Raw genomic sequence first — 21,190 nt, forward strand, 5'->3', positions numbered from 1 at the left:
CAAGTATAAACACCACGGGGCCACGCAGCCGTCATACCGCTCAGGAAGGAGATGCGTTCTGTCTCCTAGAGATGAACGTACTTTGGTTCAAAAAGTGCAAATCAATCCCAGAACAACAGCAAAGGACCTTGTGAAGATGCTGGAGGAAACAGGTACAAAAGTATCTATATCCACAGTAAAATGAGTCCTATATCGACATAACCTGAAAGGCCGCTCAGCAAGGAAGAAGCCACTGTTCCAAAACCGCCATAAAAAAGCCAGACTATGGTTTGCAACTGCACATGGGGACAAAGATTGTACTTTTTGGAGAAATGTCCTCTGGTCTGATGAAACAAAAATAAAACTGTTTGGCATCATTATGTTTGGAGGAAAAAGGGGATGCTTGCAAGCCGAAGAACACCATCCCAACCCTGAAGCACAGGGGTGGCAGCATCATGTTGTGGGGGTGCTTTGCTGCAGGAGGGTGCACTTCACAAAATAGATGGCATCATGAGGCAGGACAATTATGTGGATATATTGAAGCAACATTTCAAGACATCAGTCAGGAAGTTAAAGCTTGGTCGCAAATGGGTCTTCCAAATGGACAATGACCCCAAGCATACTTCCAAAGTTGTGGCAAAATGGCTTAAGGACAACAAAGTCAAGGTATTGGAGTGGCCATCACAAAGCGCTGACCTCAATCCTATAGAAAATTTGTGGGCAGAACTGAAAAAGCTTGTGCGAGCAAGGAGGCCTACAAACCTGACTCAGTTACACCAACTCTGTCAGGAGGAATGGGCCAAAATTCACCCAACTTATTGTGGGAAGCTTGTAGAAGGCTACCTGAAACGTTTGACCCAAGTTAAACAATTTAAAGGCAATGCTACCAAATACTAATTGAGTGTATGTAAACTTCTGACCCACTGGGAATGTGATGAAAGAAATAAAAGCTGAAATAAATCATTCTCTCTAATATTATTCTGACAATTCACATTTTTAAAAATAAAGTGGTGATCCTAACTGACCTAAGACAGGGAATGTTTACTGGGATTAAATGTCAGGAAATGTGAAAAACTGAGTTTAAATGTATTTGGAAAAGGTGTATGTAAACTTCCGACTTCAACTGTACCTGATTGAGACATCATATGTCATTATATAATACATGGAAATTACTTGGTTATCATCCCGACCAGACCATTACAATCACCCAAGACAAATCCTGCCTGGCCTGCAAATGTTACTGCACCCAAATCCCAACATCAAGTGAGGGGGGCAGGGGGAGAGCTCTGTCTGAAAGCCCAATCACAGTGACTTCATCTGGGAACGGGAAAGTAACAGCACAGCAGTGGGCACATCAGGCCATAATACAAAGTTAATGACGCAGAATGGTGTCTTTTCTCCTGCCCCAGAATAATGTCAATACAGGATGTTTAGGAAAGCTGTACCTAATTACGCTTTTAAATTCACCGCCGACATGATTGATGATTTCAAAGGGAGGCATAATCGATCCACTTTACAGACAAGTCATATTGATTGCAAGTCTAGATTGACAAACTTTTTTCTCTCTCTCCAATGACAGAGGGACTTTACAATCAACAGAGAATCTTTGTGACCTGGTGGGTGTTTCTTAAAAAGCATTTTGATGAAGGCCTTATAGAGGATGTGGCAGCTGTGCAGCTGCTGTATTGTGTTACTGACTGCAATCATCTGTAATGGATTGGTGAATGCTCGGTTGCATTGGCAACCCCTGCCTGCCTTCTCCCACAGCTACCTCTTGACGTGCTCATGTCTCATGCTTATTATTTCCTAAACTTTGTTATTCCTCGCCAGCAGCAAGGTTGACAGCATCACTCTAGCAGCTGCCTGTTAAGGCACATCTAGTTAGTCTGACTGCTATAGGAGATGCTGGGTAAATTTGACGTGACAGGAGTTACTTTCTGCCTGGAGTCAACATAGATGAGCAAGAGGAATGGAATTCACTGTATGTTTTGGGGGAGGTTACTGGCTTCATTGTTACTGACAATTAAGAACCATTACTTCTATCAAACATCACAGATGCAAGATAGAGAATAGAATGAATTGGAAAATGAACTAGATCAGAGAAGAGATCTTCTATGACAGTATTCCATTTCCACTTGGCAAGTGCACTTTAAATGGCAACATGGGCTCTACAATAATTTATGATTAAATGGTTTGCAGGCACAGCCATTTTGTTCTTTTTGGAGAGAGCCCTTTCCCTTTTTGAAGGCCAATGTTAATGCAGTCATAGAAAGAACTCCGATGCACTCCCACGTGAAATGGCCATGTGAGGAAAGCCCTGAGGGAGCAAAGGCCTTGAACAAATGTGTGCGTGTGTGAGTGTGAGTGTGAGTGTGAGTGTGTGTGTGTGTGTGTGTGTGTGTGTGTGTGTGTGTGTGTGTGTGTGTGTGTGTGTGTGCGTGTGTGTGTGTGCGTGTGTGTGTGTGTGTGTGTGTGTGCGTGTGTGTCTGTACGTGTGTGCATGAGTGTTTGAAAGCGCGTGAGAGAGAGCTCAGTTCCAACATACTGATCCTCAAATATCCTTCAGTTTCTAGTTCCACTAAAAGTCTATTCCACAGTGAGTGTCTGCTAAAGGCTCTGTTTTTGTTGCTCCCTCTTTTTCTGCACAACTTTTAGAGTTGGATGATGACAGATTGTGAGCTACCTGATATCCTACATCATCCTCCCCAGTGGAGGTGTTTGTTACATCCTGAGGGAGTCCTGGAAGACTAACAAGCAGCCGGCATGTTTGATGGACTATGAGGAAACATCTGCTCTCTCTTGCTTTACTTGCGAGGAAGCAGACTGAAAACAACATAATAAAATAGAAGAAATCAATCGATCAACTACATATGCACTCCCTTATCCTTAAATTAACATTAGAGCAGACTTATAATGTATAATCAAATCCAATTTTTGTCAACTTCTTGTTGTGAATTAGTGAGTAAGGACATTTAGGCATCGTTGCTGCGTATTCCTCCGGATAACATGTTGCTAAAGCCCAGGGCGTTTCGACTGCAGTGTTTTCCAAAACTGTGGTGCATGTGGGTACCCCCGGGGATAAACAAGTCAGTGCCAGGGGGTACGTAAATAGCCTTCGGGGACTGACAATCTGTAATGGCAGACTTGTCTGTTGCTTATTTTTCATGTATATTATCAAGCCATTTTTCTCAGTGTGATGATCCATAGGCCTATTTCATCAATAAAAGCTCAAGTTAATTTACTTTCAGTTGAGTATTAACAATGTTTGTACCATGTTTTGTGCTGCTACCATGTTGTTGTCATGTTGTGTTGCTACCATGCTGTGTTGTCATGTGTTGCTGCCTTGCTATGTTGTTGTCTTAGGTCTCTCTTTATGTAGTGTTGTGTTGTCTCTCTTGTCGTGATGTGTGTTTTGTCCTATATTTATATGTTATTTATTTTACATTTTTAATCCCAGCCCCCGTCCCCGCAGGAGGTCTTTTGCCTTTTGGTAGGCCGTCATTGTAAATAAGAATTTGTTCTTAACTGACTTGCCTAGTTAAATAAAGAATAAATAAATCAATTTGCCAGAGATAAGCAGCAGAGAGATTGCTATTATGGCCAATAGCAATGGCTCAGAAGACACATTATTTATCATGGATGTAATGCAGAGAGCTGCTCCTTCTCAGGTGCAGCACTTAACAGTTTTAACATTTTAGTCATTTAGCAGACGCTCTTATCCAGAGCGACTTACAGTAGTGAATGCATACATTTCATAAATTTGTATTTTCCGTACTGGTCCCCCGTGAAAATCGAACCTACAACCCTGGCGTTGCAAACACCATGCAAACACAACTGAGCCACACGGGCATTCCTCTCAAACTGAAGACAGCTTTAAATTGTTTGTGATGTGTCAGCTATTGAATGCATATTTCTACATTATGTGGTTTTCTATAATGTGATCCAAAATTCAGTGGTTCCATTGGGGTTGAGACTGAGAGAGTATTTGACAGGAGATGGCATCAGAAGTCGAGCAATAAAGATCAATAGCGTTTCCTCCTCTTGTTCGCTAGGGGGCGGTAAAGCCAATAGCTCGCCACAACAACCAAGCAGAACCTCTTCCACAGACAAAACCACTCTTTTGTTTATCCATCATGGCTGCCCCCCTAAGTGCAATATGAACGAAAACAATAATGCATAAAGTAACCTTGCGTTTCGGATAGTGTCACCGAAATATGTTGGGATTTCATCGATAACTAGGCAAGATAAGTTTATATCATAAATGGATTTCCGTGTGAGCATCTCGATTTTCCGAAAATCGGTATATTTTTCGAGAGTTGCTTTCAGCATCTCTGCGCCACTGTTAAATGTGTCACCGTTTCTCAGAACGGGTCAGTCATCTTCTACCTTATCTGCTTAGCGTTCTCTCAAATTAATAAGCTATCATATAAATGTAATAGCCTTCCCACCAACCAGAAATATATTTTATTTTGTCTGAAATAATACATTAACTGGAATGGGTCTGCGATAATGAGATGTTCTTGACAGCCATGCCTTATCCAGCTAGCTATTTATTTCATTTTGAGGAAATAGCTCCATTGATGTCAGGTTACATACATGTCATTTAGCTATAATTATAATACTTTTTTTAAATCTGATTCCTGCGCCATTGTAAACTAGGCACAGCCGTTGCATCAGTTACCTGGCAGGGACACGCAGTGATGATGATGTTCTCGATGTCTCTTTCTGTTGCTTTGGTTTAGGATGGGCTGCCCGTCGTCCAGGGACCAATAATGGACAGGGTTTTTGCTTCACCCCCGCCTGTTTTATTACATCGGATGCGTTTTTGAGCAGACTGGCGAAAGGCAAAGCGGCAGAGACAGATGACAGTCTTTATCACTATCCAGCCTCAGTTCCGCCCGACAGCGGTAATCACAACTGCTGCTGCCTCTGAAAACAAAAGAGGGTTACCTCCGGGCATAGTAGTACAGTTGCTACTTATGCAAATGCTGCGCACTGAATGTGTAGACTAAAGTATGAATATTACATATGCCCCTGTATTCTGTAGATCTGTATTATGTACCTATATTTTACTCATATTTCTGATGTCAACCCCTAAACTCTTGTTTCAGCTAAGCAAATATCATGGCTGGTGAAGGATCCAGATCAACCAGAGAAATCAAAGGTTTTAAGAGTGGCCATTATTGGTGCATCCAAATGCTGGGAAGTCCACACTGTCCAACCAACAGCTTGGCAGAAAGGTAGTTCACTTTATTGTACTGGCCAGTTTCTTCAGTTTAAGCTGTAAACATCATGGCATCAGTCAGCCTGGAGTTTATTTACCATTAACACCAGTTTCTTTGAACATGATCTCTCATAGGTGTTTGCTGTTTCCAAGAAAGTGCATACCACACGGTCCCGTGCCCTCGGTGTTCTCACAGTAGATGACACACAGATTGTAAGTGAGAATCACCTCTCAGACCATGCATTGAGCATAGCAGAAATTTGGCAATTGTTCATTATTTTATCAGTGCTGTGTTACATTATGTACAGTATCTGTCCAATATACAAACGTTATATTTATTAGATAACCACACTTATACAGTTGAAGTCGGAAGTTTACATACACTTAGGTTGGAGTCATTAAAACTCGTTTTTCAACCACTCCACAAATTTCTAGTTAACAAACTGTAGTTTGTGCAAGTTGGTTAGGACATCTACTTTGTGCATGACACAAGTAATTGTTCCAACAATTGTTTACAGACAGATTATTTCACTTATAATTCACTGTATCACAATTCCAGTGGGTCAGAAGTTTACCTACACTAAGTTGACTGTGCCTTTAAACAGCTTGGAAAATTCCAGAAAATTATGTCATGGCTTTAGAAGCTTCTGATAGGCTAATTGACATAGTTTGAGTCAATTGGAGGTGTACCTGTGGATGTATTTCAAGGCCTATTTTCAATCTCAGTGCCTCTTTGTTTGACATCATGGGAAAATCAAAAGAAATCAGCCAATACCTCAGAAAACATTATTGTAGACCTCCACAAGTCTGGTTCATCCTTGGGAGCAATTTCCAAACGCCTGAAGGTACCACGTTCATCTTTACAAACAATAGTACGCAAGTATAAACACCATGGGACCATGCAGCCGGCATACCGCTCAGGAAGGAGACGCGTTCTGTCTCCTAGAGATGAACGTACTTTGGTGCGAAAAGTGCAAATCAATCCCAGAACAACAGCAAAGGACCTTGTGAAGATGCTGGAGGAAACAGGTGCAACGGTATCTATATCCATTGTAAAACGAGTCCTATATCGACATAACCTGAAAGGCCGCTCAGCAAGGAAGAAGCCTCTGCTCCAAAACCGCCATAAAAAAAGCCAGACTACGGTTTGCAACTGCACATGGGAACAAAGATCGTACTTTTTGGAGAAATGTCCTCTGGTCTGATGAAACAAAAAATGGCCATAAAGACCATCGTTATGTTTGGAGGAAAAAGGGGAGGCTTGCAAGCCGAAGAACATCATCCCAACCGTGAAGCACGGGGGAGGCAGCATCATGTTGTGGGGGTGCTTTGCTGCAGGAGGGACTGGTGCACTTCACAAAATTGATGGCATCATGAGGCAGGACAATTATGTGGATATATTGAAGCAACATCTCAAGACATCAATCAGGAAGTTAAAGCTTGGTCGCAAACTGGTCTTCCAAATGGACAATGACACCAAGCATACTTCCAAAGTTGTGGCAAAATGGCTTAAGGACAACAAAGTCAAGGAATTGGAGTGGCCAACATAAAGCCCTGACCTCAATCCTATAGAAAATTTGTGGGCAGAACTGAAAAAGCGTGTGCGAGCAAGGAGGCCTACAAACCTGACTCAGTTACACCAGCTCTGTCAGGAGGAATGGGCCAAAATTCACCCAACTTATTGTGGGAAGCTTGTGGAAGGCTACCCGAAACGTTTGACCCAAGTTAAACAATTTAAAGGCAATTGTAACGGCTGTCGTGAGAGAGAGTAGACCAAGGTGCAGCGGAGTTAGTGTTCATCATTGAATATTTAATAAAGAAAGAACACTATACAAACAAAACAAGAAAACCGACAGCCAAACAGTCCTGTCAGGTGCAAAACACTAACAGAAACAATTACCCACAAAACCCAAAGGAAAAACATGCTCCTTATGTGTGACTCCCAATCAGCAACAACGAACTTCAGCTGTGCCTGATTGGGAGCCACACATGGCCCAAAACAAAGAAATACAAAAACAGAACGCCCACCCAATGTAACACCCTGGCCTAACCAAAATAAAGAACAAAAACCCCTCTCTATGGCCTGGGCGTTACAGCAATGCTACCAAATACTAATTGAGTGTATGTAAACTTCTGACCCACTGGGAATATGATGAAAGAAATAAAAGCTGAAATAAATCATTCTCTCTACTATTATTCCGACATTTCACATTCTTCAAAACAAAGTGGTGACCCTAACTGACCTAAGATAGGGACATTTTACTAGGATTAAATGTCAGGAATTGTGAAAAACTGAGTTTAAATGTATTTGGCTGAGGTGTATGTAAACTTCTGACTTCAACTGTACATGCATACTTATACATTCTCTCTCTAGATTTTACTGGACACTCCTGGACTTACTACACCTTCAAAAGTCAAGAGGTGATTTGTTACACCGGTTTCATTACTGTGGTATTGCAGTGCATAAAATGAAATAGGCGAATCTCCAACAGGCTATTTATCTTCTCCACAGGCACCAGCTGGAGAAGTCTCTCCTCGAGGATCCTTGGAATACAGTCAAGGAAGCTGACCTTGGTACTGTACGATTCTTCTTCAGTTTTCGGGCACACAGATGACTGCTGTAAGGCTATTGCTTTTCAGACAATCTAGTCTACGCTTTTTAAACAATATGTGGTCCCACACATTTTGCAATTCCTTTGAAATAAATATTTTTTTTCTCGCAAATGACAATGCACTGCATTGTGTTTATGTCCTCTTCTTGTTGTTATCTCTTCAGTGGTGATAATGGTGGATGTGTCGGACAAGTGGGCCTGCAACAAGCTAGACTTTGAGGTCCTGATATGCCTGACCCAGTACCCAGATGTCCCAGCAGTCCTAGTTCTCAAAAAGGTACTTCTCTATTTATGTAGCAAACACATGCAAATCTCATCCTCTCTCCATGGCCTCATCTTAAAGTCAATCATAGCACTGATCATATGCACTGAGGTGAGATCGTGGTTGTCATATGATATAATGCATTATTACCATGTAATATACTAGGAACTGTCTACTACATATGAATTGTTACATGAACCCTCTACTGTGTATGGCACAGGTTGACTCGCTGAAGAGCAAGAGCAGGTTGTTGGAGATTACAGCGGATCTGACATGTGGAGTGGTGAATGGGCGGAAGCTGCAGGTCCGCAGTGTGATCAAGCCCCCCTGTGCTGAGAGGAGGACAGACAGGGAGACCAGGACACCAGGGTCTGGAGATGAGGGCAAGCCAGGTGGTGATGTGGCTCCTGGTGAGGGCAGTGAGGCCCAGTCAGGGCTGAGTAAGGAGCAAGTGAGCGCTCTGAAGACCCAACAGGGCTGGGCCCACTTCAAGGATGTCTTCATGCTCTCTGCTGTGGATAGAGAGGATGTGGAGACACTGAAGGTGATGGTAGCTTATGGTCATATACGGACTAAAAGCAAATCTGATACCAAGTAGACAAGTACACTCGTGGAATAATTAAAGTTCTTTAAAACCCATGGAAAGCAATTGTGTCTATGTTGATGTGTGACAACTAATATTACTATAGACATCATGTCTGTCTGTCTGTCCTACAGAGGTACCTAGTAGTGGGGTCAAAGCCTGGTTCTTGGCAATACCACAGTGACGTTCTGACTAACCAGACTCCTGAGGAGGTCTGCACCAACACTGTCAGAGAGAAGCTTCTCGAGTATCTGCCCAAAGAAGTGCCCTACACAATGACACAGGTGACTTGTCATTACGGACGCACACAGACTTCACAGCCAGACAATACACTGCACTCATAGCCACATGTAGATGTAGTGCGTGTGCATGTCAACCATTTTAACTGTCAAGAGCTATCTCCTATCCCAGCTTGAGATGTATTGTAGGTCCAGTGTCGAATCACAATGATTTACTCTTTAGTCCCTAATATATGATGATTATGTGCCAGACATAAACATTGTAGCACATATAGAGAAATACTCACAGTAGTACTACCATTGAAATTATATTAACTATTTTTTGCTCGCAATTGCAGTCGATTGACTTGTGGCACGACAGGGGGAATGGAGAGCTGGATATAGCAGTAAAACTGTATGTGAAGAAAGAAAGTCACATGGCATTTTCAGTAATATTTTGAATGTTGATTTAGATACAGTGCCCTCTGTAATTATTGGGACAGTGAAGCATTTATTTAAAAAAAATTGCTGTATACTTCAACATTTTGGATTTGAACTCAAACAATGACTATGAGGTTAAAGTGTTTTCATTCATATCGGGTGAACCATTTAGAAATTACAGCACTTTTTGTACATAGTCCCTCCATTTTAGGGGAGCAAAAGTATTGGGAAAAATTCACATATGTTTATTAAAGTAGTAAAAAGTTAGGTGAATCATGATGAGTGAGAAAGTTATAGACGCTCAAATATCATAACCCCCCCCCCCCCAAATAATGCTAACCTCCCCTGTTATTGTCATGGTGAGAGGTTAGCATGCCTTGGGGGTACAATATTTGTGCTTTCTCACTCATCATTATTCACGATTCATTCAGGATTATACGTAATCATGGTAGCATCCACATTTATTTACAATAAAAGTGACTCCAAAATGACACAATACATTATTTACCATTCATTTCTATTGGGCACAGAATAATCTGAAACACAACCAAAACAAAGAGCAAATGCATCCAACAAATTTGTAGAGTCACAACCTATTACCTAACTTTTTACTACTTTAATACATATATACAGTTGAAGTAGGAAGTTTACATACACCTTAGCCAAATACATTTAAACTCAGTTTTTCACAATTCCTGACATTTAATCCTAGTAAAAATTCCCTGTCTTAGGTCAGTTAGGATCATCACTTTATTTGAAGAATGTGAAATGTCAGAATAATAGTAGAAAGAATGATTTATTTCAGCTTTTATTTTTTTCATCACATTCCCAGTGGGTCAGAAGTTTACATACACTCGATTAGTATTTGGTAGCATTGCCTTCAAATTGTTTAACTTGGGTCAAACGTTTCGGGTAGCCTTCCACAAGCTTCCCACAATAAGTTGGGTGAATTTTGGCCCATTCCTCCTGACAGAGCTGGTGTAACTGAGTCAGGTTTGTAGGCCTCCTTGCTCGCACATGCTATTTCAGTTCTGCCCACAAATTTTCTATGGGATTGAGGTCAGGGCTTTGTGATGGCCACTCCAATACCTTGACTTTGTTGTCCTTAAGCCATTTTGCCCCAACTTTGGAAGTATGCTTGGGGTCATTGTCCATTTGGAAGACCCTTTTGCGACCAAGCTTTAACTTCCTGACTGATGTCTTGAGATGTTGCTTCAATATATCCACATAATTGTCCTGCCTCATGATGCCATCTATTTTGTGAAGTGCACCAGTCCCTCCTGTAGCAAAGCACCCACATAACATGATGCTGCCACCCCTGTGCTTCACGGTTGGGATGGTGTTCTTCGGCTTGCAAGCATCCCCCTTTTTCCTCCAAACATAATGATGGTCATTATGGCCAAACAATTCTATTTTTGTTTCATCAGACTAGAAGACAAAAAAGTACGAGCTTTGTCCCCATGTGCAGTTGCAAACCGTAGTCTGTCTTTTTTATGGCAGTTTTGGAGCAGTGGCTTCTTCCTTGCTGAGCGGCCTTTCAGGTTATGTCGATATAGGACTCGTTTTACTGTGGATATAGATACTTTTGTACCTGTTTCCTCCAGCATCTTCACAAGATCCTTTGCTGCTGTTCTGGGATTGATTTGCACTTTTCGCACCAAAGTACGTTCATCTCTAGGAGACAGAACGCGTCTCCTTACTGAGCAGTTTGACGGCTGCGTGGTCCCATGGTGTGTATACTTGCATACTATTGTTTGTACAGATGAACGTGGTACATTCAGGCGTTTGGAAATTGCTCCCAAGGATGAACCAGACTTGTGGAGGTCTACAATTATTTTTCTGAGGTCTTGGCTGATTTCTTTTGATTTTCCCATGAGGTCAAGCAAAGAGGCACTGAGTTTGAAGGTAGGCCTTGAAATACATCCACAGGTACACCTCCAATTGACTCAAATGATGTCAATTAGCCTATCAGAAGCTTCTAAAGCCATAACATAATTTTCTGGAATTTTCCAATCTGTTTAAAGGCACAGTCAACTTAGTGTATGTAAACTTCTGACCCACTGGAATTGTGATACAGTGAATTATAAGTGAAATAATCTGTCTGTAAACAATTGTTAGAACAATTACTTGTGTCATGCATAAAGTAGATGTCCTAACTGACTTGCAAAAACTACAGTTTGTTAACAAGAAATTTGTGGAGTGGTTGAAAAACTATTTTTAATGACTCCAACCTAAGTGAATGTAAACTTCCGACTTCAACTGTAAGTGAATTTGTTCCAATACTTTTGCTCCCATAAAATGGGGGGACTATTTACAAAAAGTGGTGTAATTTATATACAGTATGGATTAAAATATATGGATTAAAATACCCTCAAATAAAATTTGACAATCTGCCCTTTAACTTCATAATCATTGTTTGGAGTATAGAGCCAAAAGAAGAAACAATACTTCACTGTTCCAATAATTACAGATGGCGCTGTATATGTCCCCTGTTGTGAAACATGTCAATGACACCCCCACCAACCTAACTACCCAGTTACTAATGAACATGTGAGAAGCCATCAGTGGAAGAAGATAAAGACAAGAAGGAGAGAAGTAACGGTAACTTTCTCACAGACGGATCGAGGTTCCATGCTCTGTGTGTGTGGCATTTCACACAGGCCTGTCAATGTGTCGACAGATAGTTCATCTGAACCGGCTGTTTTTTTACTTCTTCCCCTCCCCCCTTACATCACATTCCCATAGTGATTCTACAGCTTGCTTTTACATGACATCTCTGTCAGGTTTGGGGTCAATTCCATTTCAATTCAGTTTATTCAGTTAGGAAGTAAACGGAACATTTAAATTTCAGTTCCGAACAACGAGGGAAATTGTAATAGGAATTTCAATGTGCTTCCTGAATTGACTGAATTGAAATGGAATTGACCCCAACTCTGATCTGTATCCTGTCCCAACCATTTCCCCCTAATGTTTAAGAGATGAAGCTGCTCAGCCATGTGTTCTCTGACTGATGATTACATGTGTAGATTAACAGTTTTTTCATACTCTTTAACTTCAAGTCACTATACCTGGAGTTCTTTAGCCTGTAATAACTTGTAAATATTTGAGCAGATTCCTTTTTAAACCATACTTGTTTCATGTCAGACAGACTGGATGAATGTTAGCCTACATCTGCAGTGGTTACAGCAGTGCTCAGTGATTTAAACTTGATCCCTGCACCAGACTACTCTCTAGTTTTCATTCAGTTAAGTGAATGATGACAGAGTTGAAAGTCATTGATTTCCTGTATATTTGGTTGTTAGGACCGAGTGAGTATTACAGTATAAATTATTCTTATCTGCTATAGTAACTGTGGTCCTCTTGTGGACTTAAAACATTGGCATCATATTGAAATGCATGCTCATATTAATATAATGTATTTCCTTTTCTCTGTTTTTTGTATTTCTCCTGGTGACAGAAAGTGGTGATTGGCCAGGCTGGTCAGATGGTTTCCAGGATAGCCAGAGAGGCTGGAGAGGACCTTAGCACTGTGTTCCTCAGGGAGGTCAAGCTGAGGCTCTCAGTGAAGGTGAAGAATTGAAGAGGATTATGGGAAACAGAGTATTTTGATCATCTGGGGCAAACACAGTATTATGGTGGCCTAGTGTGTTGGAAATTAACACTCTTGTACTCTATGGATTCTTTGGATACTATATTCAATGAAAGATCTGACTGGTTTCTATTGCTTGACTGTGGACAGACCTACAGCTAAACTGTGCTGCTGAGAGCTTGTGAGTGCTCATCGTGAGTCAGCTATTGAGAGTTAATGGAAACACAGAGTGACAGCTCTCTCCCCTTGAACTTGTTCCCAGCCTTTTCTACAGTCACTTCTCTCAAGGGTCATCATACTGTATTCTTGCATAAGCATTGCTCTTGAGTAAAGGATGACGTGCTTATATTTTTGCATATATTTTCCACTGGTTTGTCTTTCAGAGATTCTGTAACATATTATCTTGTAATTATAATTTTTACCTCTCACCTCTGTTATTTAAATGGCTATATTTTGGTGTGTGTGTGTGGTGAGGTGAACTGTGAAAAGGTTCATGTTTTATTTTAGGCTCCCAGAACCTTCCTCTTGGCAGTAGACCTCTGCCTCACCTGTCCCTGTGATGATTGAACTGGGAGTAGCACAGTCACGTTCTGTCTGTCGAATGTCCCTGTTGTGCTATCCTCCCCCTGTCTCTCTCCTCTCACTCTTTCTCTGTCAGCTGACAATAGCATTGCTGTCCCCTCAAGCCTTGATTTCTATCCCTTTCTCTCTCTCGCTCTCTTTCTATCTTTCCTTCTTATTCTCTCTCAAAGCAAAACCCCTGAGGACTGAATTGTTTCTCTTTAATGGAATTCAAAATAGAGCGCTAACCTGCTGGTAGTAAAATAGAGCGCTAACCTGCTGGTGGTAAAATAGAGCGCTAACCTGCTGGTGGTAAAATAGAGCGCTAACCTGCTGGTGGTAAAATAGAGCGCTAACCTGCTGGTGGTAAAATAGAGCGCTAACCTGCTGGTGGTAAAATAGAGCGCTAACCTGCTGGTGGTAAAATAGAGCGCTAAATCGTTGGTAAAATAGAGCGCTAACCTGCTGGTGGTAAAATAGAGCGCTAACCTGCTGGTGGTAAAATAGAGCGCTAACCTGCTGGTGGTAAAATAGAGCGCTAACCTGCTGGTGGTAAAATAGAGCGCTAACCTGCTGGTGGTAAAATAGAGTGCTAACCTGCTGGTGGTAAAATAGAGCGCTAACCTGCTGGTGGTAAAATAGAGCGCTAACCTGCTGGTGGTAAAATAGAGCGCTAACCTGCTGGTGGTAAAATAGAGCTCTAACCTGCTGGTGGTAAAATAGAGCGCTAACCTGCTGGTGGTAAAATAGAGCGCTAACCTGCTGGTGGTAAAATAGAGCGCTAACCTGCTGGTGGTAAAATAGAGCGCTAAACCGTTGGTAAAATAGAGCGCTAACCTGCTGGTAAAATCGGTCAGATAATGGTAAATAGGTTCATTTCTCCCCCTCCCTGTAAGTTTGCTCTATGCGCTGTCACTATCCAGGCTATCTTGATGAAAAACAAGTGTGTGGCCTAAAGCAAGGCCAAAGAGAGAGAGAGATAAAGAGAGGGAGGGCTGGGGTGTCTCAATGAAGAGAGAGAGTGAGACAGTGAGAAGAAGAGGGGGAGAAAGAGGGCTGTAATGTCTCAGTTCACTCTGTCTACAGAAACAGCTGCTCTCCATTGATTACACTGGCAGTTACACTCCTAACAACCGTATGTTTAGTGCAGAATACTAGAGGTAATCTTCAATTAGACAAACCAACTGCTTTGCAAGGAGTATATGAAATGATAAATACATTTACAAAAATAATATGTACGCTTTCATACAATTTCATATGTGTAACCTGTCCATGCATTGAGGTGGTAACCTTGGTACAGTATTTAACATTCAGAGTGAGATGTACACCAAGACATTGATAGTCATTCTTTGGTTTTTAATTTTAAACATTATTTCACAAGTCAACAAGCATCTTACAATATCAAAATCAGCTCTTAAACACAACTTTGGCTCTTGGTATCACTAAGGTATTGTAATCAAATGCGACTTCTTGCCAGGAAGACGAGACCAGTCCACCAGTTTTTAGTTTCCTTTAACACAACTCCAGATGACATTGAGAAGCAGCATTAGAACCCTTACCATTGCTAAAACTCAGTAATGGTAACGGTTTGAGCGCCACCCTCTAGCTTCCAACCGCCAGCAGCATCCGTCCATGTGTGTACTATTGTAGCTATGACATTGAGAGGCATCAATAGAACCCTTACCATTGCTAAAACTCAGTAATGGTAACGGTTAGATTGCCACCCTCTAGCTTCCAACCGTCAACAGCTTGTGTGTGTGTGCTGATAGTATCCGGAGGGGGAATGAGACCCTGGATAGTACATCATCTATACTGTAGTGTCACCATAACGAACTTACAGTATATGATGATATCCTGTCCAGGGTACAAGACTAACGAACAATGTCCCATGATGACATTGCCTAAATGAATAAACCTAATGGGGATAAAATTATGGATATTACATATTAAATAAATACACAAACAAATATGTACAGAAACAGGGTTGAGTCAATATGTTATCAATGTGTTATAACATTCTGAGAAGTCAACCACCCAGGGAATGAATACAATATGCATGCTATATTACAGAATGATATTTTCTTGCATGATCCACATCAATTTCTTAATCAAATCTATTGAGGTCCTATTGCAAGACTAACCAAGAGCAGATCCCACATTGCATTACATACCGATACCATGTACATGAGTTTTCTTAATGTAATTGCTTGTAGTTAACTAAAAGAAACCACTTGCAGAGCATCTTAATAGAGGACCTTCTCTAAACATCAGCTCTCTCCCCTAATTATCCCCTTCAAATGAAGCCCAATTGACAGCTTCAGAGGTTTAGCGTGACTGGGTTAAGTGATCAAAACGTCTGTAAATTTCACATAGTGGGCCTTTAAATGTTCACCTCACCTCCATGTCTGGTCTGTCTGCGTTGTCCTCTCTCCTCTTGAAGAAAAAAAGTGTTAATTAAGGGCGTTGGTTGTTTTCTATTACCACGCTGCTCTGGTTTACAACAGCCAGCACGTCTCCAACACCACCACGTTGTTCACAGACTCATGACAGCTCGCAAAGGTGTCCTTTAAGGCCACCAGATCATTTGCATATGGTGATGACGTCAGAGCTGTGGCCCCCTTATCTATCATGCTCTGGGTCTTGTCCCGTTTGCCTCTGATCTAATGATGTGCCCCACCCCTTCTAATCAGACCCCAAACAGTTTTGCAACATCAGGTGTTTGATATCTCATCTGACACCCCTCCATGCCCCTGTACACACCCATTCCAAAGCAAGTTTTTCTTAAGAAATGTTTTTCTCCCGGTTTTTTTTGCCTTATTTTGGCAGATTTATTTCCAGCTTGCATTTTGTTTAACAAATTGTCTGTCTCTTTTGTCAACATTCAAACTCACCCAAGCAAACATTACCTATTGTTAAAACATGACCTCCACTGAACTGGTTATTGAAGTCACTGAATAATTAAACATTATGACCTTAAGTGGACATCCTAAGAAACAGCCAACTGAAATAATTTCAGTCTTAAAACTTTCAGAAATGTGTTTGGACACACCTACTCATTCCAGGGTTTTTCTTTATTTTTACTATTTTCTACATTGTAGAATAATCGTGAAGACATCAAAACTATGAAATAACACGTGGAATCATGTAGTAACAAAAAAGTGTTAAACAAATCAAAATATATTGTATATTTTAGATTCTTCAAAGTAGCCACCCTTTGCCTTGATGACAGCTTTGCACACTTTTGGCATTCTCTCAAACAGCTTTTAATGTTTTATTTTATTTAACCTTTATTGAACTAGGCAAATCAGTTAAGAACAAATTCTTATTTACAATGACAGCTTTATGAGGAATGTTTTTCCAACAGTCTTGAAGGAGTTCCCACATATGCTGAGCACTTGTTGGCTACTTTTTCTTCACTCTGCTGTCCAACTCATCCCAAACCATCTCAGTTGGGTTGAGGTCGGATGACTGTGGAGGCCAGGTCATCTGATTCAGCACTCCATCACTCTCCTTGGTCAAATAGCAATTATACAGCCTGGGGGTGTATTTTGGGTCATTGTCCTGTTGAAAAAAAAATGATAGTTCCACCAAACTCAAACCAGATGGGATGGCGTATCGCTGCAGAATGCTGTGGTAGCCATGCTGGTTAAGTGTGCCTTGAATTCGAAATAAATCACTGACAGTGTCATCAGCAAAGCACCCCCACACCATCACACCTCCTCCATGCTTCACAGTGGGAACCCCACGTGCGGAGATCATCCATTCACCTACTTTGCGTCTCACAAAGACATGGCAGTTGGAACCAAAAATCTAAACTTTGGACTCATCAGACCAAAGGACAGATATCCACCGGTCTAATGTCCATTGCTCGTGATTCATGGCCCAAGTAAGTCTCTTCTTCTTATTGGTGTCCTTTAGTAGTGGTTTCTTTGCAGCAATTCGACCATGAAGGCCTGATTCACGCAGTCTCCTCTGAACAGTTGATGTTGAGATGCGTCTGTTACTTGAACTCTGTGAAGCATTTATTTGGGCTGCAATTTCTGAGGTGCAGTTAACTCTAATGAACTTATCCTCTGCAGCAGAGGTAACTGTGGGTCTTCCTTTCCTGTGACGGTCCTCATGAGAGCCAGTTTCATTATAGCGTTTGATGGTTTTTGCGACTGCACTTGAAGAAACTTTTAAAGTTCTTGAAATTTTCCGGATTTACTGACCTTCATGTCTTAAAGTAATGATTGACTGTTGTTTCTCTGTTTAGTTATACTGTTATTGCCATAATATGGACTTGGTCTTTTACCAAATAGGGCTATCTTCTGTATAGCACCCCTACCTTGTCACAACACAACGCATTAAGAAGGAAAGAAATTCCACAAATTAACTTTTAACAAGGCACATCTATTAATTGAAAAGCATTCCAGCTGAAGCTGGTTGAGAGAATGCCAAGAGTGTGCAAACCTGTCATCAAGGCAAAGGGTGGCTACTTTGAAGAATGTCAAATATAACATATATTTTGATTTGTTTCATACTTTTTTGTTACTACATGATTCCATATGTGTTATTTCATAGTTGTGATGTATTCACTATTATTCTACAATGTAGAAAATTGTAAAAATGGTAAGGTTCTGCTTTTCTTTTCTTAGTCAACCTTGTGTTCTTTTTCTTTGTGTTCTGGAACGTAGCCCTGTCTTTCATTTTGTTCATTGTTTTCACCTGTGTTCGTTTCTCACCTGGTCTCATCAGCTCCCTATTTAGTTCAATTCTTTCTGTTTGTATGGTTGTGAGGTATTGTTTGTTTTTGACTGCCTACCTGTGTTTGACCATTGCCTGCCTGTGACCACGATTTCTTAATAAACATCTGCCGCGCTCTGCGCGTAAATCTGCACCTTTTCTCCCTGAGTATTCATTACAAAAATAAAGAAAAACCCTGTTCTGAGTAGGTGTGTCCAAACTTTTGACTGGTACTGTATAATATTTGACAGTTCCTCCCCACTACAAATACTTTATAATTCACGTCATGGCAAATGCAATCAATTGTGTCTTAGATCTTGATTACAAAGGAAAGGGTATCCAACTATCAGCAGCTGATTTCAACTGAATATTATGCAATGACTCTTCTTGATGTAAATGTTAGTGGTTTGAGTCATCTACATATCAAACATAACTGCAACCATCTTTCAGGAGCATTCATTGTGGTTGGCATATTTTCTGACACAATATTCGTATCACATTTCAACAAAATTGAAATAAATATGTATGAGGCACGTGGGAGGTGTCGGGTGACACGGTTTGGGGTGAGGACAGAGGTGGGGGCGACAACGTAGCCCAGTTACTGTGGAAACAGGCTCCCCAGTTTGGGTGGGGGACCAGGGGGGTGTGAGTGGTCGGGTTGATCCTACAGATAAAGACGTAAGCAGGCCTATCTGGGCGGCACCATTGAGGTGCCTGGTGTCCCTCCAACTCTTTATCAGCAAAGAGTTGGAGGGGCACCAGGCACTAGCAGTTCTGGAGGGGAGGGTCAGGGGGGGCCAGTGCCCCTGTGACAACAATTTTGGACCCCCTTGTGGCCCCCCTAAATGTGGAGTATGAAATAATTTTTACATAACAAATTTTTGCTATCGTTCTTTTTTTACATCCGTTATTAGACAGGTGGCAACGGGGAACATGGTCTTTTGACTGCTAATGCCTGCAATGCAGTGAAGAAAACGATATGACAACAATGACGTCTAATGTAACTGGCCCCTCTAACAGTACAACTGGCCCCAGCTTGGCCCCCCCAGTTGAAATGGTCTAGAACCACCACTGGCACCAGGCACCAGGGAAACAAATTTAGATTTCTGTGAATTTTACAGCGCATTCAAATAAAAATGTATTTCTGAGGCCAGCCAGACATTTAAGAGCAGGAGGACAAAAATGTAATTTATTTAAGTACGGAATTAAAAATAATAATACACATTTGCTTTACTTTGTAAGAATGCAGTTTCACATTATACATCTAAATCAGACTAAATTTTCTTCTTAATATTATTAAGTATGTATCAGATGGAAGTATTGGGGGAAAATAAATAAATGTCACGACTTCCGCCGAAGTCGGCTCCTCTCCTTGTTCGGGCGGCGTTCGGCGATCGACGTCACCGGCTTTCTAGCCATCGCCGCTCCATTTTTCTATTATCCATTTGTCTTGTCTTGTTTCCATACACACATGGTTATCATTTCCCCAATCAATCTACTTGTATTTAACCCTCTGTTTCCCCATCATGTTTTGTATGTAATTGTTTCATGTTTTTCGTGGTGTTTGATTTACGCGCATTACTTTGGTTTACTTTGGTTATGTTCCGTGGTTTTGAGCGCATTTTTATTTATGTAGTGCTCTCGTATTTTGGAACTATAATAAAGTGCGCCTGGTTACATTTCGCTTCTCTCCTGCACCTGACTTCGCCTCTCATACACCCGATATTGACAATAAATATCCCTAAAAACGGATCATCTTGGGTAATGAATCTGATGCAGTTAATTTTGTAAAGTAAATGACTATTTATAGACATTCATATAAATGTTCTGATTTACCTCTACATAACATATGAGCATAAGAGCAGAACATGAGTCTCCAGTCCATACAAGTTCTGTGTAGGCCCTCTTCATATGCTGGGATAAGAGATTTGTAAGTTCTCTCAAATATGTATTTCATATGTAGAATGAGTTATCCATTCCTAATGACAATTTAATGATAATATGAAATATTGTTTAATCATACAACCACATTAATAATTCCACCCTCTTGCCTTGAAGACCAAAGACAAATATATATTTTTGTGACAGCATTTACTACATTAGAGAAGCTCAGAAGTGTTCAGATATTTTTGGTATCATGATGATATTTATCATAACCAAGCCACATCTCAAAGAGCCAGGCCATCCCTATAGAGCCCAAGTCCAGTGGACTGGAGGTCGTTACTTAGGGAGCAAGGTGTCACTCAACACACACCTCTGCATTGACACTCCCCAGCCTTCTGTCCTGTATCTGTCTGTCTGGTCAGCCAGTATAATAAAGGAGCTGGGACCAGCTTCCTGTAGTAATGGCAGGCCAAACTGCCCAGGTGATTAGCACCTGGCCTGGGAGTTGGGGGTTTTGAAGTTGGGGAACCCCAATGCCTCACTGCCTATACTGAACACCAACCTCCCCCTCCCTGCTCCTCTCTTTTCACACAACATGTAAGCTACTCTAAACTGTGTAAAGATCAAAGTGGGGTTCTGATTGATGTTCGAACACTTAACACACACACACACACACACCACACACACATCTCTGTCTTCCATATGGGAGGGAAAGCTATAGGGGATAGCTGCCCTAATCACATCTCAAGTGCATATCACTGAGTTTGAGTTTGGAGTAAATCAGAGAGGAATTAACAACAAGAGCACTAACTGGAGCTCCAAGGCCATGTATCTGCATGAGGAGAGGCTGCTGTGTGGTGACTACCCACTCAACTCTCAGCCCAGGAACTATGGCAATTGTCCACCAGGTAGGTTTGTGTTTAATGGATAGACAACATGACCAAATGTTACTGGAAACGTTGCATTACAATGTTTAAAAGTCCTAACTGAGCCTAACAATACAGTTTTTGCTCTTTCCTATTGAGAGGGGTAGCCTATCCCACTGGGCACAGACGTCAATTCAACATTAACATAATTTCATTGAAATTATGTGGAAACAACGTTGATTCATT

General features: G+C 41.2%; 2 protein-coding genes and 1 pseudogene across 4 annotated transcripts in view; 2 read left to right on the forward strand and 1 right to left on the reverse strand.

Annotated features, from left to right (window-relative positions):
* The window catches only part of LOC106603497 (protein FAM222B), a 65,275-nt gene extending 60,483 nt beyond the window's left edge, over positions 1 to 4,792 (reverse strand). The window contains exon 1 of the mRNA XM_014197271.3: positions 4,661 to 4,792. The gene's annotated coding sequence lies outside the window, so the exon portion shown is untranslated. The remainder of the gene's footprint in view (positions 1 to 4,660) is intronic.
* On the forward strand, positions 4,103 to 13,336 carry LOC106603499 (GTPase Era, mitochondrial-like; annotated as a pseudogene). The gene is made up of 10 exons (XR_014392167.1): positions 4,103 to 4,349; positions 4,722 to 4,886; positions 5,091 to 5,219; positions 5,339 to 5,416; positions 7,578 to 7,624; positions 7,716 to 7,777; positions 7,980 to 8,092; positions 8,298 to 8,621; positions 8,795 to 8,944; positions 12,777 to 13,336. The product of XR_014392167.1 is annotated as a GTPase Era, mitochondrial-like (transcript).
* A 7,349-nt stretch (positions 13,337 to 20,685) lies between these two features.
* The window catches only part of tbx16l (T-box transcription factor 16, like), a 23,117-nt gene continuing 22,612 nt past the window's right edge, over positions 20,686 to 21,190 (forward strand). The window contains exon 1 of one of the 2 annotated variants that reach the window (XM_014197266.3): positions 20,686 to 20,986. In XM_014197266.3, coding sequence (XP_014052741.3) covers positions 20,905 to 20,986 — 82 coding nt within the window. In that variant the 5' untranslated portion in view covers positions 20,686 to 20,904. The remainder of the gene's footprint in view (positions 20,987 to 21,190) is intronic. The other variant, XM_014197267.3, reaches the window with a different exon arrangement.

This window comes from Salmo salar, chromosome 04, assembly GCF_965601325.2.
Source record: "Salmo salar chromosome 04, fSalSal1, whole genome shotgun sequence".
Taxonomy (NCBI): Eukaryota; Metazoa; Chordata; class Actinopteri; order Salmoniformes; family Salmonidae; genus Salmo; species Salmo salar.